This window comes from Cyprinodon tularosa, unplaced genomic scaffold, assembly GCF_016077235.1.
Source record: "Cyprinodon tularosa strain WSP-4 unplaced genomic scaffold, ASM1607723v1 ctg28, whole genome shotgun sequence".
Lineage (NCBI taxonomy): Eukaryota > Metazoa > Chordata > Actinopteri > Cyprinodontiformes > Cyprinodontidae > Cyprinodon > Cyprinodon tularosa.
This window is the reverse complement of record NW_024038985.1, coordinates 684,955-712,521: the sequence shown is the minus strand read 5'-3', so window position 1 is coordinate 712,521 and position 27,567 is coordinate 684,955. Positions and strand designations below refer to the sequence as shown.

Below are 27,567 nucleotides of genomic sequence, written 5' to 3'. Positions count from 1 at the left end.
ATATGTGAACTTATTTCTAATAATTTGGCTTATGTATATAATGTACAGAGCTTTTTGTCACCAACTGTGTTTGTGTAACGTGTTTCGTGTAATGAGCGATTATAAACGGCAGAGAACAAGTTCGAGGTGAGGCAGGCAGTTCTCTTGCCTCATGGCAGGGGGTGCTCAAGAGACTGAAAACATAAGGCAGGAACAGGACGGATCAAGGAAGGCTTTCTTCCCTGGCAGTGATCTCCATTGAGACAGAGAGACTTTTAAAACTGAAGGAAGATAAGGAGGACTTCTATTCATTTATAAGTAAAGGTAAGACAGTAATAACATTTATTTTGTTTTGTTTTTTAAGGAAATGTGTGTTTTGTGAGCTACAGTTTGTATGTGTAAGGATGCAGAAGTGAAACATAACCTGTAAACTGCTGTCAATCTATGCATCTATTTGCAAATCTGATTCTGATGACGTCAGTGCCTCACCAGCTATGAACCTCACCGCACGTCACTGGAAATAGGTAAACATTTCTTGAATCAAGTGTATTTACCCTTAATTTCAGTAGGTAAATGAGGTAGTTTGCCAATGGAATGAGTATTTTTACTCTTAAAATAACATAATATTCACTTGAAATAAGACAATTGAATTTTTTTTTCTTATTTTAAGTGTAAATTGTCTTTTTCCATTGGCAAAATGTCTCTTTTACCTCCTCAATCCAAGAACAAATTCACTTATTTTAAGATATAATGATTTATCTAGATTTAAATTTTTTCCAGTGCTGCCTCTGGCACAGGACTCTCTTGAAAGAAAGATTTTATAATCTCAACGGGACTTTCCTGTTTAAATAAAAATTTAAAAATGAAGTAAAGAGGAACTGCTGTCAGACGAGATTAAAAGATCCCAGGAGTATGGAGAGCAGCAACTTCATTTGTTTTTCCAAGATGTTGTAGGGTGACAACATAGCTGCATGTATAGTTTAATTGATTAATTATTGTAATTCTTTACTATCAGGAAGTCCACAAACTAGTTAAAAGCCTTCAGCTGATCCAAAATACTGCAGCAAGAGTTCTGATGAAAATTAAAAAGAGAGATCATATCTCTCCTATCCTGGATTCTCTTCATTGGCTTCCTGTTAAATCCAGAATAGAATTTAAAATCCTCCTTCTCACATATAAAGCCTAAATGTCCAAGCTGCAACTACGAAAAATTAAATCTAAATAAGTATTTTTTTCTTAAAATAAGTGATTTTTCTTCTTGAATTGAGGAGGAAAGTGAGACACTTTGCCAGTGGAACAAGACAACTTACATTTGAAATAACAAAAAAAACAATTGCATTGTCTTATTTTAAGTGCATATTGTCTAATTATCTTATTTTAAGAGGAAACATATTCATTCTATTGGCAAACCATACCCTTAAATTAAGTCTCTACAGTTATGCTGCTATAGGCTTAGACTGCAGGAGGACATAGAGACTCCTTTTCATCATTTTGTTTTATTAACTTTAATTCTACAGTTCTATTATCTTTTCTTTTTCTTATCATAATAACCTCATATGGCCTGGTTTTGTTTGGCCATGACAACTTCAATTACAGATGACAGAGTTGGGCCTGCTTTTCAGTGCTTAGTCCTGTTTCTCTCTTAGACATAGCTTAGCTTTAATTGTGACTAACTGTAGGTGTTCTAAATAATATTAAAAATAATACATTCTGATCTGAAAGGATAAATCAAACAGGTTTATAAACACAGATGAAAAAAAAAGATGCTTACTGGCTTTGATGCTGAAAACCTTGACTTCAGTTCCCATGTCGTTGGACGCGTTACAGACAGCGCTGACGTCCGAGCTGACCTTGACGGACACTGTGCTGTGAGTCATGTGGTCGTTTGATTTGCTCATCACTTCGTCCCAGTGCTACAAAGAGACAGAGGTTTTCATTTGTGCAGGGCATCAACTCGAAAGTTAACAAAGTTTGAAAAGACTTTCTTGCCTCTTTTCTCTTAAACTATTTCCAGAGTATCTTTCATTTTAATCCTTTAATGCTAATATGCTGCTTCATATAAAAAAAACAACCATGTTTGTCTTTATTCAGTGCTTTCTTTCTTAATAGCATTATTTTAAATCGTGAAATAAGAAAACACCAGGATAAAGCTTTTCTTTAGGAATAATTAAAATAAAAAGGTTCAGAATTCAAAATACAATAAAAAAGATGTATGTAAAAATGTGGGACATGCGGCAGGAACCTAATCATATAAATGAGAACTAAAATCAACCCAAACTGTTGGAATCTGGAATTCATGTCCAATCAGAGATGTCCTGCAGGACCTTTAATGGTTTTATCAGAGGTACTGTTGCCTCTAAGTTGAGTTAAAAAAGGATCAGACGTGAGCCAGACTTCTATGGAGGATAAAAAGTGCCAAAATTAAATAAATAAATACAGCATTAAATAAATAAATGTGTCATTCATTAATTAAAACCACGTCACTATTATAAAGTGCAAAAAGTAAATAAATAAATACAGCGATAAACAATTAATTAAATGTGTAATTCATTAAATAAATAAGGAATTAAATATATAAATGTGTCATTAACTTAATAAAATACGTCTTCATTTTATTAAAAAAATATATATAATTATTTCAGTGTGCATTTAATTATTTCATGGTCCTGTGTCGCAGTGCATCGAAACCATTAAAAGATTCTGTCAAACTCACCCATCAAAGTTAGAGGGCGGTTATTTAACACCTGATTGGTCACCCTGCACATTAAGGCGAAGCAAATCGATTACAGAGTCTCGATTCGCGTTAACCCCGCCCCCTAACTTTGATGGGTGAGTTTGACAGATTCTTTTAATGGTTTCGATGCGCTGCGACACAGGACCATGAAATAATTAAATGCACACTAAAATAATTATATATATATTTTTAAATAAAATTAAGACATATTTCATTAAATTAATGACACATTTATATATTTATTTAATGAATTACACATTTAATTAATTGTTTATTGCTGTATTTATTTATTTAATTGTGGCACTTTATATTAGTGACGTGGTTTTAATTAATAAATGACACATTTATTTATTTAATTCCACATTTAATTTATTATTGACACATTTAATTATTTATTTAATGCTGTATTTATTTATTTAATTTTGGCACTTTTTATCCTCCATAGACTCCAAGTATGGGTTGCTGGATAGAAAACAACAGGGGCGTATTTTTGTGTCTGATGCCGTCAAGTTTACTGTTTAGTCCATAACTAAAGACATGGTGTTTGGTGATAAACACTTAAGGTGGTTCCAACCTTTAATGTGCAGAAAAAGACACAAGATTCCTTCCTTTTTTTCAGATTCACGTTTAAAGCTTTCTCAATTAATTGCTGACCTACTTTGAAAGTCATTAAAAGGAAAATAAAATCAGACTCGCTCGTCTGATGGATTTAAATTGTAGTCGTAATCAAGATAATGGGATGATAAGCAAGCGAAGAAACAAACGAAGATAAATTAAAGAAATTAACATCTAGAAATAAGATTAGCAACACAGATGACTGTTATAGGCTTCCTCCGTGATTTCATTATTAGGGATGGATGAAAACATGGAACAAATAATGAAATAAAATGCTGGACACTTGATTTTATTAGTATTTTTCTATTGTTAGGAAAAATAGGAATATTTTTTGTCACAAAAAGACTTGTTAAACCCTAAAATACTAAGGCTGGTAAATATATTAGCCTTGTATACTTAATTAATTTTATTCTTTACTACCCTTGCTATAATGCAACCGCATATACTTAATTATGTTTAGTAAACTGAACATAATTAGTTAATGTCCTACCCAACTAAACAGGAAACAATTGTTTTAAATGGACAAAATATGATAAGGTAGATGCTAAAAATGGTCGCTTTTTTTTTATTATATAAAAGGTATAAATTCTAATGTTTTATTTCTGCCTCAGGAGTCAAATTGAATCATGTCACAAGATTAGTAAAAGAGAATAGAAGATACAAGGTGGCCAATTTAATGTCTAGCAGAGAGAAAAAAAAAATTGGATTTTCATAGCAGACAGGACGAATTCCCATTCTTTTGAATTTGACAAAATCAAAAATCATAATCATTTTGTTCTTAGATAATGCTTATGCCTGCACCAAAGGCCCTTAAATTAGCCTAAATAATGAAAAACCGTCATATTTTTTAGGGGTTAGGGTATAGAATTTTGCTAAAACTTCTAAAAAAAAGTTGACTTACAAAGTTGGAAATAATACCATTTAAAAGCTAATAAAATTCTCCACTAGTCACGTAAAAACATATACAATTTGTTTTATTTACATATATTTGTACATTACATATTTTAAATCAGAATCAGAAATACTTTAATAATCCCAGGGGGAAATCACTTTAAATACCCGTAAAACAGAAAAGTTCATTTTTATTAATAATAATAATAATTAATTTAATTTATACTGCACTTTTCACCAAAAAGGCCTCAAATTGCTACAAAAAAGCATTAAAAAAGAAATACATAGAAATAAAATAAATAAAAAAATATATATAAAATGAAATAAAAAATATTAAATAAAATTATAAAAGCTGTTTTAAAAGAGAAAAAAGAAACATCTAAGGGGGACCAAAAGTTTTGCTAAAAAGAAATGTTTTAAGTTCTTTTTTAAAACACTCAGTGGACTGAGGTGCCCTCAAGTTGTCAGGGAGGGAATTCCACAGATGTGAGGCAGCAGCACAAAATGCTCTATCTCCCATTGTCAATTTTTCTTGATTAAAGATTGTTATTAATTAAAAACTTCATCATCTAGAAATCAACTCTGATTAAAATAAAGTTATTTTCTGGGTTTATACTTTGTACAAAGACTTTTTTTTTTCTTTACTCGTGTTGCATCCATTAAGCTACGTAAATCGCAAATTTTGGGTGTACGGTAAAACATTTAACTATTGATGTTTATGCAATAGCCATGCAAAGACGGCAGTAACACTAGAATAGACCTTTCGGCTAGACGTGTGTGTGTATATATAATGATAAAAAGTGTTATTAAAAAGAGTGATAACTGGGAATAAGTCATGAGCGCCTCCAGGGAGCAGTAGCCTGAATTGCACCTTGATCCTGTTGATATTAGAGAGGAGGCTAACTCAGATACCTGGCTGCCGATGATGCTCCAGGAGATCCTAGGTGGAGGATGTCCATGAGCCTCACAGCTCAGGTTCACCGTCCTGCCTGCCACTTCCGCCAGCTGGACCTCCTCCTCTACTCCCACCACCTGAGGACCACCTAGAAGAAGATATTCATTTCAAAATATTTCACCAAACTCTTTGTAATTGGCTATAAAAAGCATGTCAGTCAGCAGCTTTTGGGTTCCAGTGACATCACTGTAACATTAGAAAGGTAGGAGCAGCACAGGGCGGCTGACTGACTGACCTTGGACGATGATGTGAACTGAGCCACTGGTGTTCAGGGAGGGCAGGGAGGGAACAATCACGCTGCAAACGTACTCCCCACTAGTTTCAAAGGTGGCGTCGTCCAGGTGCAGCGTGTTACCATGACCCACAACCTCTCCGTCCTACAAAACCCAGTCCAAATTTAGTAAGCACACACTGCAAAAATGATTTAGAAATAAGTAAACATTTACCCTTAATTATAGTAGGTTAATGAGATGATCTGCCAATGGAATGATTATTTTTACTCTTAAAATAAGATAATTAGATAATATGCACTTGAAATAAGACAATGCAATTGCTTTTTCTTATTTTAAATGTAAATTGTCTTGTTCCATTGGCAAAGAGTCTCACTTACCTCCTCAATTCAAGAAAAAATGCACTTATTTTAAGAAAAAATGACTTATTTAGATTTCAATTTTTGCAGTGCAATCAGTCACTCTACATCACATTAAGCTGAAAACATTTTTAAACATTTCATCAACTCAACTAAAAATGAGAAACTGGTATACAGTCATTGCATAACAACTAATCTGGGTTTTTATTTCTGTTATTATTGATGATTGTGGCCCACAGCTAAACCAGAGCCATTTAGTTTATTACAACATAAAAGGAAGGTTTTTATTCATTAAATCTCATGTTATAGTAATATGATTGCATACACAACCTTGCAGAACAATACTGACTTGTAAGTTGCTTATGATTTAAATCTATATCTATATGTAAATTAGTTGAAGTTGTCTTAGGGCGCTGTCACACCTCGCCCATTTAGCCAGCGTATGCCTGACGACCCAGAATCTTCTAAAATGCTGGCATACGCTGAACTTTCAATGTATTTTTTCGGATTTTGGGCAAATACATAGAGTATTCCTAATGAGTCCACTTTCGTCCAATGACAGCCTAACTTATGCATAACGCAGGGCAGCGTAACGCCCATTAAATGATGCATAAGCATCAGTTAAAGCTGATCCCCTCCTGAGAGGAGCAGCAATGCGCCCGGAGGCTTCCAGCCTGCATAAAAAGCTTTGTTTATTTTTCCTTTCCTGTTCTACTTACACTGTAGTGTCCATATAATCTGTAATACTCCCTACATTATCATGATAAAGCTATTTATATGCATAAATCAAGCGGAACACTATGGCGATAGCCGTACTGCTCCACTTGTGAAAGCAAAATCTGTTACGCTCTTTTTTTGGCATCAAGACAATTTTTCTTATTGCCACATTGCCAGACAGGACACTGTTAAAAAAAAAATTCTTTGATCGCAGTATTAACCTAGCTGCAGAATTTTCGCATGTCAGATATACACTGGTCTAAATCGTTAAGGTGTGACAGCAGCCTTAGTGGATGCACAGCCAACCATTTCTGCTATTAAATGACTCGTCTTTGCAAAGCGTACCTTGTACCAGACTGTTACGGTTTTCAGGGAGGACAGGGCGTTGCAGGATGCTACCAGATCTTCCCCTGTGAGCATAACCTCTGAGTCTTTAGGAATCACAACTGCTGGGTCCAAGTCTGAAACAGGAGAAGCAAAAACAATAACATAACTTATATGGTCACCAATTGCTCTACGTTTTCTTCTTGAGAACACTTCCATCTCTATCATTAGCAGTGGCGCCACTAGGGGGTGGCCAAGGCATTGCACAGGGTGGCCACTGCTAATGATAGAGATGGACCCCCTGCGCAATAGCCTCGTGAGACCATCCTGATCTGCGAGCTTTCAAGGTTTCACTCGCTAATCAGTCTGGAGACTCTCCATTGAAGAAAATTTGGAGCCGTTCACCAAACGAACGTCCAATCAGCGTTGGCTTTGAGGCAGGTTGAGGTGTGACGCAACGAGAAGCGCGACAGTTCAGTCTGAAGAACATGGCGGCTTCAGCCGATGAAACTAGCGTTAGCGTGGCTATCGAGCAAGTTTTATCGGAATTACAGAGTATTTCTTCACTGAAAGAAGAGCAAAACACTGCTCTGGAGGCTTTTCTCAGAGGAAAAGATGTTTTTGCTCTTCTCCCGACTGGTTTCGGCAAGAGTAGCCTGGCTTGTGGTTGTGTTTTCGTCGTCGCTCTGTTAGTACGTCATATGCTTCGTTGATCTGATTGGTTTATTTGGCCCGTCTATCACCAACATAGGCCAATCAGCTAACCAGTATTTTCGCCCCTTCCCAAAATTACTTCAACGGAAGGTTTCCAGATGGATATGCGGAGCAAAAGGCGGAGTCAGGTAACCTGTGCAATGCCATGGCCACCAAACTTGCTAGGGTAAATTGCATTAGCAGTATAGCATTTCATCCCATTATGCAGCCAGTGATGGAACATTAAAAATCGCACAATAAATAAAGATCTGAGTAGGTGTTTACTAAAGTCTTTATGATTTCTACAGGCAGTTTTACCACAATAGTAGATTCAAACCCTTAAATGACGGCTTTCAGTTTCAGTGTGCCACCCCAAGATGTTTAGAGGCCCCATCTGGTCACCCCTTTAAAACATTTCCCGAGGCGCCACTGATCATTAGTGATTAGTTAGCATGTCGAGGAGCATTATTAGTTAAAGTTCTTATGCCTCGAGTTTTTTCCCATGAGAAAATCTGAAAATTGTATCATTAAACTCCTTCACTCTAAGAGAGAAACCCAAAATTAAGTCCAATAATCAGCATTTGGAAATCCCCTAAACAGTAAACCATGATCCCCTGCATGTAATGCAATGCATGAGCTACAGTCATGGAGAAAGGCATAAGAAATGCTCATGCATTAGGCTAAAATAGAACATAACCTCTGGATAAACTGTTTAGCAGAAAGCTAGTACCCAACTAGCTGGAGGTTTTTCCTCTCCACTGTCGCTACAAGCATGCTTAGTGTGAGGGATTGCCTGCCAGTCATTGAGTCGATGCAATCAACTGGTTTTCCTTACATAGAAAACTTTGAATCAATCTGACCGGATGATCTGGTGAACTGGAAAGTGCCTTGAGATGACGTGTTGTGAATTGGTGCTATAGAAATAAACTAAATTGAATTGAACTTGACAAAAACTAAATCCAATATTGATAAATGACTTCATCCCTCCCATTTGACCAAGTTTGAACTCCTTTAAAAGTAAGAATTTGAAAATGTTCAGTGTCTAGATAGTCAAGCCAGAACTCCTTAAAAATACCTGCAGTATAAATGTTATATATTTATTTGCACTTCCGATCTGATGGTCCTTGTCTTAAAAGAAAACATAACTTAAGTGAAATCTATTGTTGAAACTAGGGATGCACGATATTGGGATTTTGGCCGATATCCGATATGCCGATATTTTAAAAATCATGTAGCTGATAACCGATATCGATACTGATGTTAAAGCTGAAAAAATAAAAAAATTCAGTCATTGAAAATAGCAGTTTTGTTATCCATTTCTGACACTTTGAAAAATAATATACTGAAATATATTTTCATATGCTGATATCAAATAAATTTTTAAAAACGCGGTATCGATCTATTTTACTTTCAAAATCTCGTGAAATTTCATCGCTCTGTTACAAACTCTCGTGATATTTTGCAAATTCTTGTGAGATTTTGTTAGTAAAATAGATCGATGCCGCATCAGTATATCAACATATAAAAATATGGCAACATTTTGTGAATTTTCGGGGGATTTCGTAGCATAACGATGACATATAGCAATATTTCATTAGTAAAAGAGATTGATATGGTGTTTTTAAATGGCAATATATCAGCATAGGAAGATATTGTGATATTTTAATGTATCAATATTTTTTCCCTCGTCTTTAGAAGTTTTTAAGTCTGTAAAAAATAAGTATTTGAGGAAGAAGAAGAAGTAGTATTTTTTTTTTCTTTTCTCAGACTTTAGAAGCTGATCAAATATCGGGTTAAATATCGGTGGGGTGGCCGATGTCCGATATTCAGTTTTAAGGCCGATACCGATAGGGGGCCGATTATATCGTACATCCCTAGTTGAAACTTAGATTAAACTTAGACATTTTGTGCAGGTATGAATTCATTTGTTACACCTCTTCCATCCAAGTCTAGCATAAAAGGTTGAACTTTAAAGGATATAAACACTACAGAATCATTGATTCTAGTGTATGAGCTTGTATGATCTTCCAACGTACAATGCACAGTGAGCTGGACCTCTCCTTTCACAGCTTGTCCAACGGAGTCCAGCGGCCGACACTGGTAGATGCCGCTGTCTTTCCGAGACACAGTGGGCAGCATCAACACATCACCTCTGCTCTCCAACACCACATCTGGCTCCTAGAAAACAACCAAACACATTAGTTATCATCAGGATAAATGTTGGTGCAACAAAATAAAATTAAGACATTATTCATAAAACAAATTCTCTGAAAATGTTTTGCAGACTGTGAACCTTCCTGATTGCCGTAATTTTCTCACGAAACAGAAGCAAATCTATGTATTTTATTTCTATCAAGAAAGAAAGCATAAATAAACAAAGCTGTGAATATAATAGTTTCCTTCTTGACCTTTTGTTCCACCTACTGTCATCTTTACTGATTGCTGATGTTATTGTTTCCCAGAAAGGAAGGAATGACGAAATTAGTAAGCATCTCAATTTGAACAAAGCTAACAGTATAGCAAACTGCTGTTTCCTATTACAGTAAATGGTCTTGATGCAAAAAGGTCTTTTAAGAGTCTAAATATTATGCGGTTTTCAGGAGCTTGTTCCCTTTGTAGTCCGTGACACCTGAATTAGTCTCTTGCGTCATGTTTTGAACAACCAGTAACACGGCTGTCGACACACTGATTAGGAAACGCTCAGACAGCAGTCAGCTGAGGCTTTGTGTTCTCCAAAGACACAATGAATGTGTGTCTGACATGGGAACGCGCCCCACTCATACGCCCCGTCGATGTGGCCTCCGGTCTCAGACCCCAGTCTGGATCTGCAGGGTCAGAGCTGACAAGAGTCCTCATAGACCCTCCACACTCATGTCTGCACGGGACCCTGAGAGCTCTGCATATCAAAAACATTCTCTGCATGTCTCTTGTGTGTCACTCATTCTCTGTCGGGGTCTCGTAGGGCGAGAAAAGTCGCTCCATTCTTACTTGTTCCTTGCTGAAAATGAAGAGCGGCGGGGGGTTGCCATCACCCTGGCAACGTAGCTCCACTGTATCCCCCTCTTTGACCAAGCCCTTGGGCGACTCCTTCCACAGCTCCACCATGGTGGTGGGGTCTGCACACACACACACACACACACACACACACACACACACACACACACACACACACACACACACACACACACACACACACACACACACACACACACACACACACACACACACACACACACACACACAAAGAAATCAACTAAATTAGGCAGGCTTATTCAGCATGCTGGTATAGTCACTTTACAAGGTCATTTCCATAATGCTGACGGCACAGACTCAGCTTAGCTCTATGCGAATCTGTTCCAACAATAACCAGAGGAAGCAAGAGGAGATGGTGCAGCTGGAAAAACCTGAAGAAGGTATTTTTACACACTTCAACGTTTCTTTTTTCAGCCAGCACTGCAGGTTGGGTTTATTGGCAAACGATCAGCTGTTTATAATAAACATAAACAAATGAATTAGCTCAACACATTCAATGTTACAGGCTGCTTCTCCAAAATTAACACTAAAACACTTTTATTCACTGCTGTCTTAAAATGATTCAGTCCCTTCTTTAACTGTTACGACCTGCTGTTTAAAGTAATAGTACACCCAAAACATGATTAGCCTTCATTTTCTACTCACCCCCATGCTGAACAACACTCTGGAGTACTTTTTTGATATCTCAAATGCATCTGGAGATCTGGGAGGCTTCTTGCTGTCTGCTGACATTCAAATAATGGAGGTGCCCAGCGCCCGAGGCAGAACGGTTTATAAAAGTCCACAAAAAACGTTTCAATATTCCTCCATACTGCTCGTCCAATGTATTCCAAGTGTCCTGAGTGGGTAGCGTCCATAATTTACTCGAAACGAAGTCATTTAGAATGTTTTTAGAGCATAAACAGTAGTGTATAGGATTTCCTGAAAGCGCGTTCACGAGTCTACGGAAACCGGCAGACCAAACCAGATGAAAGTGCGCATTCAGCTCGGCAAAGAACTCATGCTCTTCCTCAACACTGAAGTCCTCAGACATTTTTCTTTCGTTGTTTCTTTCTTTGCACAGGTAAACAGCACATTTCTTCTTCTACGCTTGCATTATCGGCAGAGCAGATGCTGAATGCGCACTTTCATCTGGTTTGGTCTGCCGGCTTCCGTAGCGTCGTGATCGCGCATGTGCGCGCTTTCAGGTAATCCTATACACTACTGTTTATGCTCTAAAAACATTCTAAATGACTTCGTTTCGAGTAAATTCTGGATGCTACCCACTCAGGACACTTGGAATACATTGGACGACCAGTATGGAGGAATATTGACACGTTTTTTGTGGACTTTTATGGACCTTTCTGCCTCGGGCACCATAGACCTCCATTATTTGAATGTCAGCAGACAGCAAGAAGCCTCCCAGATCTCCAGATGCATTTGAGATATCAAAAAAGTACTCCAGAGTGTTGTTCAGCATGGGGTGAGTAGAAAATGAAGGCTAATCATGTTTTGGGTGTACTATTCCTTTAAGTTCAGTATCTGGTTCTAAGACAGTGACAGTCTTTGCATCAATCCAGGAGACCTGCAGATATCCCAGGATGCAATTTCCAATGCACAGAGATGGGAAGTAACGAAGTACAAATACTTCGTTACTGTACTCAAGTACATTTTTCTGATATTTTTACTTTACTTTACTACTTATTTTTATGGCGACTTTTTACTTCTACTCCTTACATTTTTACACAGATATCTGTACTTTCTACTCCTTACATTTTAAAAAATTGGCTCGTTACTTTAGTTTTGAATCATTTCAATGGAGTTACCGTTATTATTTTTCACCTCATCAATACCAAATTCAATCTACGTTGCATTTGACGCACCACTACAAGATGAATCGACAGATTCGGCGGTATTCATTGGCGGCAAATCATTGCAGCTTGGTGGCGGTGGCGTTAGCATAGTAGCATGGACGACGAGATGATTGAAAATGAACACAACGGAGATCTAGTCCTATTGGCAGACATCCATTTAAAATGTAGGCAACGGCATGAAAAAAGTGGTTTCTACTTTTACTTTTATACTTTAAGTACATTTACAAGCCTGTACTTTGTTACTTTTACTTGAGTAAAGAAGTTTAATCAGTACTTCCACTTTTACCAGATTATTTTTTAACACACGTATCTGTACTTTTACTCAAGTATGGAAAGTGAGTACTTTTGCCATCTCTGCCAATGCACAGTTAATGGAATAACTGATACTAGTTTGCCTGGATTGTTTATATGCGTCTCTAAGGCATAATATTTGTCTTTAATTATCACTATTTTTTTCTCTCTTGGTACGTTACATTCTGAGATGATGAATTTATTGTGCAAGATTGATGGAAAATCTTATTAAATATTCAAATTACAAGCAAACAAACAAAAAACAAACCGACAAATCAGGAAGAGATTACCCTCTGACAAACTTGACCAACATTTTATTCATTATTATTGGCTTAAAATCTGAACTTTAACCTCTGCTCAGAACATTTTCCCCCAAACTGTGGATTTATTGGCTTTAGTCTTTACAATGTGGGTGTTTTATGAATATTCCACTCACAATCTGCAAGTTCGGCTACATTAACGTCTTTTACAGCCGAATGAGAAACAATAAACTCCCTCCAAGACGTGAAAGAAGAAGAATGGTTTGATGTGGAAATATTTAAATGAGCAACATAACTGCAGACAATACAGAACAGAAAGGGAACTGTTTATCTGACAGCGAAGGAAGGCGGCACAGAGCTGAACTAATTAAAGAGTTGTCGGGCAATTATAGCGACTAAACTCTGAGACAAATACAGTCAAGAAGAGAGGTGAGACGGATACAATTAGAGTTTAATTAGTGACTTACTGCTCTACTACAGACGTGGAAGAGCTGTTTTTAAACTCACAGTGAACGGTGACGTTGATTCGGTGGGACTCCATCACTCTGATGTCTCCCGGGACGGAAAAGCTGACCTCACAGAAGAAACGGGAGTCCTTGTCCTGCTTGGCCAGCTTGTACTCCAGGGTGCTCTGAACAGAGTAGAAACCTGTGGACTCCCGGGTCACCAAGGTGATCACGTTAACCTCTGGAATGTGGAACAAAAAAAGCAAAGAATCGTGTAAAATTGAGTGTTAAATCAAAATTCATCTACACTAGAAAAACAGAAATAGCATTGTGCTGGTGTGAGCTTCATCACTTAAAGGTATAGAGGACGATCTTTTATTTCCGGATGGATCATCTATATAAGTGGTCCTCCTTACTGTCAATCATTCTGATATGTTTACATAAGGCTGTCCTACGTGCTCGTCCCGTTAGCTATCTTTTTCTGTGTATTTTCAGACGTATATCTGTGGTGAGCTACGGGTTCAGACAGTCATTGAAGCTCACCTTTCACCCCTCGGTTCTTTGAAAATGGCCGAGGGCTGTAAGAGAAAACATGTCTATGAACGGTATGAGAAGAAAAGAAAGGCCACAGAAGAGGCAGATATATCTCAGAAAGCAGGGATCAAAGCGTTTATTTTCAAGCCATGCCAGGGGGGTGTGGGGGCATGGTATCAGGGGTTGCATGAATGATTGAAGACTAAATTTAACTTTTGACCGAAAACAGCCAGAAGATGGAAAAAGTGCATCTATATGTACCTGTCAGGGGCAGTCCTGATTAGACAAATGTCACTTGTATTACCTTGTCTTTGTCTACTTTTCTCTCTCATTTTAGGCAGCTTCACTTCCTGAGTTCCTTCCTGCAATCAGGACCTGCCACAGCCTAATGCAATTCACCTGGAGTATGTGCTTCTCTTTTGTTCGTTAGAGTATTTAGTTCCCACCCTTGCAGCTTCCCTTTGCCAGTTTGTCTTTGTTCTTTTAGCTTAGCCTTCCAGCCTTTTGCCTGTTAGACTTTAGCTTTCTAGTGTTTTGACCCCAGCTTTGATTTGCCTCCATATTTGATACCTCTGTTTCTGCTGGATGTTTGGTGTTCAACTCAGGACTGTATTAAAGGAGCTTTGAGTTTGAATCCAGTGTGTCAGGTCTTGCTTTTGAGTCCTTTATTCCTGAGCCTTGTGGCAGTACTGTACCACTTGCATGAACCACATTTCTTTTGATATCCAGTTTTGCTGCTAAGTGTTCCTGGAGCCCAGCGTGCAGAAGCAAGCGCCTGGTTCATCTAACTTCCTGCACCAGCTGCTAAATAACTCGCCATCCCGCCCTGTCATTTATTTTTGAGACCTTTATCTGTGGTCATGACATCTTCCCCAGAGTTCATGACCTGCATTGTGCCCACTCCATTTAATTCAGTTCTGTCTATCGTTCTTTTCTCCAAACATAAAGTTTCATTAATTTATTTTTTGACTTTTTACATGTCTCTCCTTTGAATGGAGCCTTAAACGACGCGAGGTGACTCTCCGCGTAGAACTTCAGCACTGTACCGCAATCTATCTGGTGACTTGAGCAAGAAACGAGAGGAGGAAGTTCACGTTTTCCTAAGACCCGCCCCCTTCTTCTTCTGATTGGGTAACACTATTAATTTCAGAGTGTTCCTTTGCCACCATTGACTGACAAATGCAAAAGGGATTTCAATTGTCTTTTTTTTTCCATTTTTTTACCGTCAAATAATTTTCTAGTGATTTTTTTTAACCACGGGCAATCGCTATCAGCTGGAGATCCGGCCTGGGGCTGGAGTACTTTAATCCCTGAGAATGGCTTGTGGGGAGAGCTCTCATTGCAAAGCATTATGGGATTTGCTGTCAAAGCGGCCCGCTGTCGCCATAGGCTACTAATAACAAAGATGGCGCAGGCACCGCGTGGTGCAGGAGGAGTTACGTCACCAACAGAGCAAAAAGCAGGGATCATATGTCCGAATGGTAAGTTAACTGAGTTTGCTATAAACTCAGTTAACTCAGTTAACACTGTATGTGGACACAGTAAGCTTGTATGAGCTATGAAAATAACACATTTTAAACAGTGCATGTACGAGGAGAAACGGGCTCGTGCATGCTCTTCCATGTGCAGTTTTTTTCAAAGTGGCGAGGGCAGGTCTTTTAAAAAGTCCTCCGCAATACCTTTAAAGTTGGAAGAGCAAAATTCCTTCTTTGTAGAGGGCAGATTTGTTGTTTAGTAGGAGGTACTGAACCATTTGAGGCACAATTTCGTATAAAATCTCTTCGTAATCTCGAGGACACAAACAGAAAAAACTTACGTCCTGCTGTCGGCGTCAGTGGCTCGTTGTCCTTATACCAGGTGATGTTGGGTTTAGGATAACCATTTCGAGCCTCACATGATGCCACCTGCAGGGGTTTATGTAAAGCTTTAATTATCTAAATTTTCGCTCTTGTACCAGGGCTTTGCAAAGTTTCCCATTCCCTGAATCTTTTCACATGTTGTTAAAGCCTCTAACTACGGAAGAGGATTAGGGCCACTGAAAAAAAAAAAAAAAAAGTTAGCTGATTTTTTAATTTTATTTCAGTTTAACATGGGAAAGAAAGTCAGAATTCTGACTTTTTTCTCAAAATTCTGACTGAATTCTGACAATAAAAAATTCAGAATTCTGAGAAAAAAGTCAGAATTCTGACTTTTTTCTCAGAATTCTGAATTTTTTTCTATACTATGCTGAAATAAAATTAAAAAATCAGTTAACTTTTTTTTTATTTTTCAAGGGCCCTAATCCTCTTCCGTATCTAACCTTTTTGTTGGTTCAACTAATATTATGGACCAACACAATGTAGTGCTAAACTCTGATGAGGAAAAAAATATATAGATTTGGTTGTAAAGTGGAAAAAATGTAAAATAAATAAATAAACTTATATTTTAACATAGTAACGGTGTATCTTAAGGGGCGACCAACCTTAGATGGTATGATGTTGCTCACAGAAACTCCAGTAGTGACGCCTTCAATGACTGGAGCTTCAGGAGGAGCTGAATTAGGAACAGGAGATAATTAGTAAATTATAGCAGTTTCATTTTAAACAGATTTGTTAGATCATTGTTTAGCCTTATTTATGTGCCGACTGACCGAAAACTCTGAGCTGAGTCTTTCGCTCAGCATACCCAGCAGCCAACCCGTTAACCTGGCAGAAGAACTCCTTCTCGTCGGAAAGCTGGACGTTTTGAATTAAGAGTGTGGTTCCTTTCTGGTCTGAAGTCACTTCGATGCGTCCGCTGTAGTCTGTGTTGTTGTCGACTATTTGCTCACTGTCATCACTGTAGAAGATCCGCATCCGTGGACCACTTCCTGCAGCTCTCTGCAGAGAAAACCCCATGACATCTTAGGTTAGCAGGTAAACAATGAGAAGTGTTTGACATAAAATATTAATCAAAGAGGATCAAATGCATCAATCACAAGGAGTGTATGGAGTCATTGGATTCAGGGGCGGATTTAGGAAATTTGGGGCCCCAGGCTAAGACAGAAGTAAGAAGACAACACATTAAACAGACCCATTATACAGATAGAGAAATGTTATTAGAATAGACATCCATTATCTGTTCTATGTTTTGTTCTAAAAGATTTCCTGATTGGTCAAACCGATGCTAAAGAATAACTTCACATGATGCTCTACATTCCTCACTTTAGGGAAGAAAGTTCTTCTTGTAAGAGTTGTCATAAAATACCAGTTGTTTCTCGCAATATTAGGACTTTATGAGAAGCTCAAACATCCAGAAGAGTCTTAGTGTAAATCCGCTTCTCCCCCACATCAAGAGGATGTTTCAAACGCCCCCTGGAGGCCTCCCTCTGGAACTGTCCCGGGACGTTACTCTGGGAGGAGGCCAGCATAACAACCCAAAACAGGATAGAGCAACTCTGTCTCTCGGCTGGTCCAGGAACGCCTTAAAGTCTGGTTATCCTCCTGTGTGTCGCAGTGAGCTTGTCGCAGATATTTTTGATTTATGCTCAATATTGAAGAGTGATCTGCGCTATGTTATTCCACGCCACAACCCAAGAGGACCAATCAGGAACTAGCTGTGGGTCTAGATACAGCCGAGGCAGTGAGGAAGTGGGGGCAAGTTTGTGCGACAACAGAGGGACATGAGGGCCAAAAAGAGCGGGGATCCAGGTGAGAAAAGGGTCCCAGCGTTCTTCTGCACCTCCCTCTTCTAGCTGGTCAATTTTCCCGAGTCGTTTTCCACAATGGCGGTCATACAAACAAAACAAGCCGGTAAGGTACCAAACAGGAAATACGCATAGTGTAGAGAGGATGTTGATTTGACCAATCAGAGGCCTCCTGTCTGCGACACTGTCTGTGGTCACCTACAATTTTGGAGAGGTCATTTTTTGTTCAAGATTTTGTTTAAAACAGCTCTAGACAATTTCATTAAGTGCAGCCTTGAAAACAGTAATAAATAAAGGTGCAGCGGAGTGTCTGCGGAGGGGGCGGTGACGTCTCTGCATTCACTGCGACTCACACGCAGACCACCTGGTTTCAGAGTATAAACCAGCCTTTAAGCTTCCTCCTCAGGAGCTGGAGGAGGTTTCTGGGTAGAGGGACGTCTCTGAGACTGCTGCCCCAGTGACCCAGTCCTAAATACCCAGAATGCAATAAGCACAAGGACTTAACCTGCAGTTCTACATGTAATATAACTATGAAATAAACCTTTATGTTTAGAATGAAGGAAACAGACATTCCATGCATTAACGGTCAGTTACAGATTGGATGTTTTTTAATCACCAAGGATTTCACCTTCCACACACATTTTGTTTTGTGTGTTTACTGTGGTTTTCTGTTGTCTCCTTTTTTATTTAGTTTTCTTGTCTGTTTTCTGTCCCTCTTGTCTCATACAGGTGTGAAAGCAGACTTCTAGGACTTCCTGTTAAGGGTGCCCCGATCAGGATTTTTGGGGCCGATCACCGATTGCTGAAAGCAGTATTGGTTGATACCGATCACCGGTGACCGATCACTGGGTCTATCTGAAGCCTTCTATTTATCATGTCATATATTCAATTTTAATAGTCTTAACAAAAATGTATAGGTATTAAAATGAACAGAAGATAATTTATTGTGAATTGTCAACTGTATACTTTTATTAACAGGAAACGTTCAACATTTGACTTCCTTAGAAACATCTTAAACAGCTTAGAGCTTAACAAATAAGCCATACTTCTAAATAAGATACAAAAAATCTGTCATTGTTAATTTACACAAACTTAAAGCTGAAGTCTGTAAGTTTTTAAAAATCACTTTTTTGTCATATTGGCTAAAACTGTCCCTATGCCCAGACAGCAGCACATGTGATATGTAACCTGTGAAAAAAACTGCTTCAATTGGTACCGCCTACTGCCTGTATTTCAATCTGGAAAGAATAATTCGGGACGAGTCAAAACAACCAATCACAGCCAGAGGAGCGTCTGATGGAGTGTCAATCACAGCTCACACACGCTGAATCCCCCCCCTTCTGGTCGCATGCGGTAGCCGCGCAGATGCTGTGAGAGGGGTGGAGCTTGGAGGTGGGGCATGAGTGAAGCAGAGAGGGGGGGGGAGTGATGTGAAACCTGTTTTTCTTCAAATTTTCAGTCGAAGTCTGCTCTCCCCTCAATGTTACAGACTGCAGCTTTAAAGTGCAGAGCAAAGAAAACAAAATCAAATGTTTTGGGATGCCATGATAAAAAGGCATAAGGTATGTATTTTAGGCTTGTCCTGCGGTAATTAACTGAAAATAGAAGCCAAGATGGAACAGTCACACATCTTTAGATAATATATCAATAATTCTGGCTTTTTGTCCTAGCTCAAAATCTAAAATGTCCTAATCACTGCAGACATTTTTCAGTAGTAATAAAGTTTTGTAAATTTCAAACAAATGCTAACTTTAAATGTTCTTTTAGCTCCTTTAAATCTACATACATTTAAAGTGCACAGCATGGAAAACATGAGTCAATGAGAAAGAAAGAAGAGGAATAGAGATTAGTAAAGCCATTTCTCTTAAAGCTTACTTGTTAAGCATCAATGGCAGATTTTCTTTAGAAATATAAGCATCTCTGCATTTTTGGCAGACAGCTTGTTCCTCTTCTCATCTACAATATTCCCTGCTGTGCTAAAAAGTTGCTCACTATCTACACTTGTGCACGGAGCACAGAGGTAGGCGTGGGCTGCTTGTGCGAGAGCGGGGACACGACTTTTATTGTCTCGCCAAAAAACAAGCGGCTGTCCGCTCCGTGGGATGACTGGCTCTGATAGGTAGAGGTTCATCTGCGATGATGTTGAGCTGCTGATGTCACCGCCACCATGTTCCCCGTCCTTATCCAACAACTCAGCATACATAGCGTGTAAGGAGCCAGCTCGTGGTACTTTCTCTGGGGGCTCGGTGCCAGTCGCTTCCAAACTTGCCTCACCACAAGAAAACGGACCGTGTTCTTCTTCTTCCCCACTTCCAGTCGCATACCGATGCAGAGCAACTACAGCGCCCCTAGAGGAATCGGATGAGTGAATTCAACAAGTAGTGCGTCTCATCGGCCCATCTGATCGGCCTTTATAGAAACCGCCGATCAAACTATTTAAAGCCTTTATCGGCCGATAACGATCAGTGACGGATCAATCGGAGCACCCTTACTTCCTGTATATTTTCTGTGGTCTATTTTTGCTTTTTTGTTTTATTTTCTCTCTTTTCATGCACTTTTTCCTATCTCTATCTCTTTCTCTCCCCCCTTAATTCTTATACCCTCTTTCTTTCTCACCTCCCTTTCTGTCTCTTTCCCTTTCATATAGAAGTACCAAGCAGAACCTTATAATAAGAATAATGTTCTGTTTGTGAAAGCAAATCTGTTGGGCTATCATCTAGCTCTGGGACGTAGATTCCCAGAGCTATATTGGCATAAAAGATCACATATGCACATATGTAAAAAAAAAAAAAACAGGTCGATCCAGGTTTACATTGCCAGTTTTCGGCTTTACTTACCACAAACCACTGAATCATGACGAAGCTGGGCTCTTCATCCAAACCATAGAAGCTGTAATGACAGGGGATCTCTGCCGAGTCACCAAGGTACACCTCCAGGTTGTCATTCATAGTCAGTTCCACTTTGCCCCACACTGAAAGACACATTGAAATGCACATAAATCAACTGCATAAAAAGCAACACTAATTTAAACGTCCATTTCGTAGCAACTGTTCCCTCCGAGTAGTTTTGACCTTTAGTTTGAATTCCCGATGCAGTGGGCTTGGCAGATCACAGTCTGCTCAAGCCGATCTGGAGACGCGTTGGCACAAAGAAAGAAGAAAAGAGCTTCTTGTCCACTTGGCATCATTTTCATCTTCCTTCTGCCTGACTGACTGTAACCACAAAACCACATCTTGGCCAGAAATATCCGTTCCCTTGGCATCATTCTGGGAATGCAGGCAAAGGAAGGCAGCCCAGTTTGACACTGGGCTGTTGATTCAGAGCGCCAAAAGCTTTTTTCAGCCATGTTGAACTTGGCAGCTGCTCTAGAGGTCCATTCACATGGTGACAAATAATAAAAAAAAAGGATGACACCAAAAACAGGCATTTTTTTCTGTTTAATCTGGTTTTAGAGAAGAGTAAAGAACCTTTTTTTTTCTCCCAGGTTCCCACATTGCTGCTGTCGGGTGCTTTGTTATGTTCACTGTAGTGTGACTTAATTTCCTTAAGTCATTAGCTGGTGGGATTCTGTTCTCACGTACAGTTTAGAAATCCACATGCAATCATTATATACATGACTTCCATTGGTTTTCTGGTTTTAGCCACTTATTCAAAGCAGTTCTGTTTGAAAGCTGGTATAAATAGAAACGTATAGCTAGATTGACATGAAAAAGGACTGGGTGTAGAAATTTGTTAAAGTTCATTTTCTCCAACTCACAAAGTCAAAATTGTACAAACATGCTAAGATATAAATAAATCCCTCTTAACAAAAAACAAAAGATTATTTTTATTATTCAGGTGTTTAAAAAAGATTCAGTTATAAATAATTATTTAGATTAATTCCAGCTCTTATTTCTCTAATTTTTGAATGATTATACCTTACAGCAAATAAAAAGTCAAAATGTTTTTTCTCAGAAAGCGAATATTACACAGAAAATAATAGTAATAGACATTACATTATACATTACATCTATGGCACTATGCAACAGTATAGAAATAAGGAATTCTGTTGTAATAGCTGCATAATTCAAGGGTGAACTGCTAAATTAACTAGTGGTGAGTATCAGCATGGGTGTTGCAATGCGATATGTATTGCGGTATTTTGTTCACAATGCAATATTATTGCGATATTGAAATATATAGTAGGGGTGGAATGGTTCACAAAATCCACGGTTCGGTTTGGTTCACGGTTTCATGGTCACAGTTTTCGGTTCGGTTCAGTATATGTTGATTGTTATCCCGAAATCCCATAAAAATTAATGAAATTAATGAAGAAAATCCCAAAAAATGAATTAATCATAATTATAATTTTTTTGATCTGCAGAAACCCTGGATCATTTCCGCATGTTTTGCTGCTTTGAATTTAATCATCTGGCGCATGCCCTCTACCATCTCCAAGGAAATCAGAGCGGAGCGGACGGGAGCCACAGTGGAGGCTGTAGGCTTTGCTTTGTGCAGCCGGTCTGGAGCGCAGCGGGGCGCTGATGGAGTATGTGGGATTTCGGGGTTAGCATGACATGTTGGTCGGGTTGCTGTTAGCATAAACAAAACGTGTTGCACAATTAGGGTTGGGAATTGAAAAGATTTTCACGATTCCAATTCCGTTTTCGATTCTATGAAACGATTTGATTCTTTATCGATTCTTTTTTCGATTCCAATTTGGGGGGAAATAGAGAACAAACAGTTTGATTATCAGAATCAACTTTGTTTACTTAACTATTGCAAAATCTTACAAACTCAACAAGATCAAGATGTCCACAGGAAATGTGAAACTGGAGTAACATCTGTGTTTAAATGAAAAATGAATACAAGAACAAACTTAATAACCAACAATGTCTAATAACAAATGATGGGATAATAACCTATTTTAAATAACAAAAAATACTAATTATAAAACAGTAGTAGGGAAAATTAACAGTTCTTTTGCAGAAAGATGAGCATATCTGCTTTTTCTGGAAGGATAAGGGATCTTTCAGCGCTTATGGTGTCTCCAGCCGTGGAGAACACCCTCTCAGATGGGATGGAGGAAGCCTGCACACAGAGGTAGTTTTCAGCCAGTCCAGATAGCAAGGGCAGCGTATCTTGCTTGTTCCACGACCACAGTGTGGCGCTATCCCTGCAGGGGATGGAGGGCAAGCTTTTATAGAGCTGGATTTCCTGATCTACCCTCTGGGCTAAGGAAAGACGGGGCTTTGATTCACAAAGTGACCGCAGCTCGTTGTCTTCCTCCTCGAATAGTTCTTCCAACTTGCGTAACTTGCGTAAATTGCGTAAGTTACGTAAAAAAACGTGACGTAAGTCGTGCTCCCCAGAGCCGGCGCTCTAGGCTCTGGTGCTGCGGAATCGAAAAAATAATCGTTCAGCGAGCTGCCAAACGATGCCATGGAATCGGAAAATACGGAACCGGTTCTTAACAGGAACCGGTTTTCGATTCCCATCCCTATGCACAATGCTTGCACACTGTTGCACTTTTATCCACAACTTTCTTCCCGCCGTCATCGTATGTCACTCTAAATGCAAAGTGGTCCCATACAGCAGACCTATAAAGTGCTGCTGGCGCGTCTCCCAACTCTTTCCCACTCGCCATACCCACACAATTCTCCACAACAACTGATTTTTTTCTGCTACACCCGGCTACGCTGCTTCGCTTCTTCTTCTTCTTGTTTACTACTGGTGGTTGGCTTTGGTCGCAGTACCGCCACCTTCTGCTCTGGAGTGTAAACGCTTCACCTATGAGAAAAAGGAGCAGCGCATGAACCGAACGCAACACACGCGAACCGAACCGAGACAGTCGAACCGAACGGTTCGGACGGTTTTCAGAAACCATTCCATCCCTAATATATAGTGACATTTTAATATTGCGATAATGTTGGAATATTGCAATGTCACTATATATCGCGATATCGCAATATATAGTGATCTATATATACTAGGGCTGCAACTAACAATTATTTTAAAAATCGATGAATCGGACGATTATTTTTTCGATTAATCGAGGAATCGGACAAAAAATATTTTTTATATTGACCTCTTTATTCCAAAATAAACATTTTAGACAGAACAAACAAGCACACAAGTACAGGTTGCTCATTAACTGTACTGGTGCAATATGAAAAATAAATGTTTGTGTAAAAACTACGCAAACTTACATGAGAAATGTAGCTGTACATCCACAAAATATAGGCTACTTTGTTTCATAAAGCGCAAAAAAAGACATTTTTGTTTTTAAAGCCCCTAAGGGGTTCAAACAATACGCCCCCCCATTTCAACAAATGAGGTTTTTTTAGACTAGAAGAGTTCTGCCTTTTAAGACAGGAAAGTATAGCAGTTAAAGTTGCTACTTGAGAAAATACTGAACCATAGAGATAAAAATAGCCCTGTGATTCAAATTATAAATTGTATTTGGAATAAAAATGAGAGAACTAGGGGTGGTAAAAAACACATCCTCCAAAGACAGATATTTACATGGGAATGTGGCAGATAATTAATTGACATATTACTGATCTTGCTGGATTTTGTTCTGCTTTACTTCCATAAATTGCAGGATCTTCTTTACTTTATCTTCACCAGAAGATTTAAACTTTAAAAGCCTTGCCCTCATAATTTGCAAGTTAATTTATTTATAAAGTAAATATAAACGCTGCTTAAGCTAATTCAAATGAAATTAAAAGTAAAATAAGTAGCCAACCTTATCACTGTCTGTAACCTACTAACAAGGTAAGGAAAGCATCAGATGAGCTACCTGAGAAACTAACGTTACGTTTCCCCACTTTAAAACCAAACAAACATGGTGGTTCCGTGCCATGTTAATGTCTTTTGAAAAAAGTTGCATGTTTTCACTTTTTTCGCTTTACAAAGCGCAGGCTATTTTAATTATTGTGATCAATTTGCGCCGTCAATCCCGGTGCATGCGCGCTTCATTTGCAGTCTGGACGCTGAAGCTCTGACTGCAGCGCTGAGAGGGACTCCTGCGGGAAAACCCGGTTTGGGGTGGGGGAGGCGCCCCACGGCAGAGTAGGAACGATACATGCTGTCACGTAAGAGTCTCTAAAAGCCGCCAGTGACACCGAAAAAAGTCGCCAGATTTGTCGCTAGTCGCTTTTTTGAAAAATAGTCGCTGGAGGGGTCTGAAAAGTCGCTGAGTTGGCAACACTGCACCTGCGGCGCTGGCTCGCTCTGCCATATTTTTTTTTCTTCCTCTTTCAGTCAAGAGGCAGTGATGACGGCGCGGCGGATGACGCAATAATCGCGCGACACAACTAATCGATGATGAAATTCGTTGCCAACGCTTTTAAAAGTCGATTTTTATCGATTTTATCGATTCGTTGTTGCAGCCCTAATATATACATATATATAAAGAGATCTATCTTTATATATACTGTATATAAATTTTGCAATATATATAATCTATGCCATTAGACTGCTGAATGTTGTATAAGATGGGTTATTTTATTTATGACAAAAAAAAAATTTAGAACTATAAATATATGTTCATATTATTATTATCATATTACTTTTTTAATGTATTTATTACTGTTTTCAAGGCTGCACTTCAAAGAAATGAAATCGTCTAGATCTGTTTTAAATGAAATTTCTTTTTGACAAAATAAAATAACAAAATAAATCTGTCTAAATCTCTAAGTCTAATATAGTGACATTGCAAGATTGCGATAATGTTGGAATATTGCAATGTCACTATATATTCCGATATTTTTTCCATCTATTGAAATCAAATGTATAGATAAAAAAGCAAATGCTGTATATGTTCATCATAAGAAATTGATCATTTAGTTATTTTGACATCCATGTTGTCTGGGGTCTAAGTCAGTCAATGTCTGCCTCAACTACAGATATGATGCTGTGCCGCACAGCGAAAGGGCTACACTGTGTCATCTGCCAGAGCAGTGGTGCAGAGGTAGCCCATTTTCCCTTAAAGTTTTAGATAAAAAATGTATTTTTTATTTTATTTTTTTAAGCGATACTAGGAACCGAAAGATCTATATTATATTGGGCACCAGGGGAGGATCTAGGATCCTAGGAGATCAGGGGCTTAGCCCCGAGGGTGAAGATGAGAGAGTAGACTTTCTTCTAAATCCCGTTCTAATGTAAAATATGACAGATTACTGGATTAAAGAAATTTCTACTATACTACATGCTATCACACATAACAATTCCCCCTCGATTACATGGGAAGAAATGAATTCACCTGCAAGTCTTTAACTGTGTTTATCCTAGGGCTGCAACTAACGATTATTTTAAAAATCGATGAATCGGCCGATTATTTTTTCGATTAATCGATGAATCGGACAAAAAAAAATTTTTATATTAACCTCTTTATTCCAAAATAAAAATTTTAGACAGAACAAACAAGCACACAAGTACAGGTTGCTCATTAACTGTACTGGTGCAATATGAAAAATAAATGTTTGTGTAAAAACTACGCAAACTTACATGAGAAATGTAGCTGTACATCCACAAAATATAGGCTACTTTGGTTCATAAAGCGCAAAAAGAGACAGGCATTTTTGTTTTTTAAAGCCCCTAAGGGGTTCAAACAATAGGTCCCCCCATTTCAACAAATGAGTTTTTTTAGACTAGAAGAGTTCTGCCTTTTAAGACAGGAAAGTATAGCAGTTAAAGTTGCTGCTTGAGAAAATACTGAACCATAGAGATAAAAATAGCCCTGTGATTCAAATTATAAATTGTATTTGGAATAAAAATGAGAGAACTAGGGGTGCTAAAAAACACATCCTCCAAAGACAGGTATTTACATGGGAATGTGGCAGATAATTAATTGACATATTACTGATCTTGCTGGATTTTGTTCTGCTTTACTTCCATAAATTGCAGGATCTTCTTTTCTTTATCTTTGCCAGAAGATTTAAACTTTAAAAGCCTTGCCCTCATAATTTGAAAGTTAATTTATTTATAAAGAAAATATAAACGCTGCTTAAACAAATTTAAATGAAATTAAAAGTAAAATAAGTAGCCAACCTTATCCCTGTCTGTAACCTACTAACAAGGTAAGGAAAGCATCAGATGAGCTACCTGAGAAACTAACGTTACGTTTCCCCTCTTTAAAACCAAACAAACATGGTCGCTCACCCTGCTGATCAGCTCTCTTCACTGCCATTGAAGGCTCCAACGTGTTTTCTTTTCAGGTGCTGCATCATAACAGTGGTGCTTCCGCGCCATGTTCATTTGTTTTTACAAAAGTTGCATGTTACGACTTTTTTCACTTTACAAAGCGCAGGCTATTTTAATTATTGTGATCAATTTGCGCCGTCAATCCCGGCGCATGCGCGCTTCATTTGCAGTCTGGACGCTGAGGGTAAACTCCTCACTAAAATCCTGCGGCTCTGACTGCCGTGCTGAGAGGGATTCCTGTGGGAGAGGGAGAAAGGCGTTGGGATGGGGGAGGCGCCCCACGGCAGGCAAAAGCCGCCAGTGACACCGTAAAAAGTCGCCAGATTTGTTGCTAGTCGCTTTTTTGAAAAATAGTCGCTGGAGGGGTCTGAAAAGTCGCTGAGTTGACAACACTGCAACTGCGGCGCTGACTCGCTCCGCCATATTTTTTTTTCTTCCCCCGGATGACGGCGGCGGCGGATGACGCATTAATCGCGCGACACAACTAATCGATGATTAAATTCGTTGCCAACGCTTTTAAAAGTCGATTTTTATCGATTTTATCGATTCGTTGTCGCAGCCCTAGTTTATCCCTCTCTTCATCAACAGCAAACTCTGTGGATTTGGTCAAATTTGATCATTATTTGCCAAAGTTATCAGAGGGAAATCATATATTTTAGCAGCCGATAGAATCCGTTTCCCCATAACATGGGAAAAAAATAAACAAATCCAGTGAAACTGTCATTATTTTTCATATATCATGTTTAAAACATTTATTATTTTATATTTTTAAATCCAAAATAGTTGTTGGATTATCTTTATTT

At 38.6% G+C, this 27,567-nt stretch overlaps 1 protein-coding gene across 2 annotated transcripts in view; it reads right to left on the bottom strand.

Annotated features, from left to right (window-relative positions):
• Positions 1-27,567, bottom strand: part of mcama (melanoma cell adhesion molecule a) — a 126,027-nt gene that overhangs the window by 17,158 nt on the left and 81,302 nt on the right. For both annotated transcript variants that reach the window (XM_038290370.1, XM_038290371.1), the window contains exons 2-12: positions 20,416-20,549; positions 16,544-16,772; positions 16,376-16,446; positions 15,731-15,818; positions 13,442-13,621; positions 10,486-10,613; positions 9,534-9,675; positions 6,826-6,941; positions 5,410-5,551; positions 5,132-5,262; positions 1,751-1,892 (exon numbers count right to left, since the gene is read on the bottom strand). In XM_038290370.1, the coding sequence (XP_038146298.1) occupies positions 1,751-1,892; positions 5,132-5,262; positions 5,410-5,551; positions 6,826-6,941; positions 9,534-9,675; positions 10,486-10,613; positions 13,442-13,621; positions 15,731-15,818; positions 16,376-16,446; positions 16,544-16,772; positions 20,416-20,549 (1,503 nt within the window). The remainder of the gene's footprint in view (positions 1-1,750; positions 1,893-5,131; positions 5,263-5,409; positions 5,552-6,825; positions 6,942-9,533; positions 9,676-10,485; positions 10,614-13,441; positions 13,622-15,730; positions 15,819-16,375; positions 16,447-16,543; positions 16,773-20,415; positions 20,550-27,567) is intronic.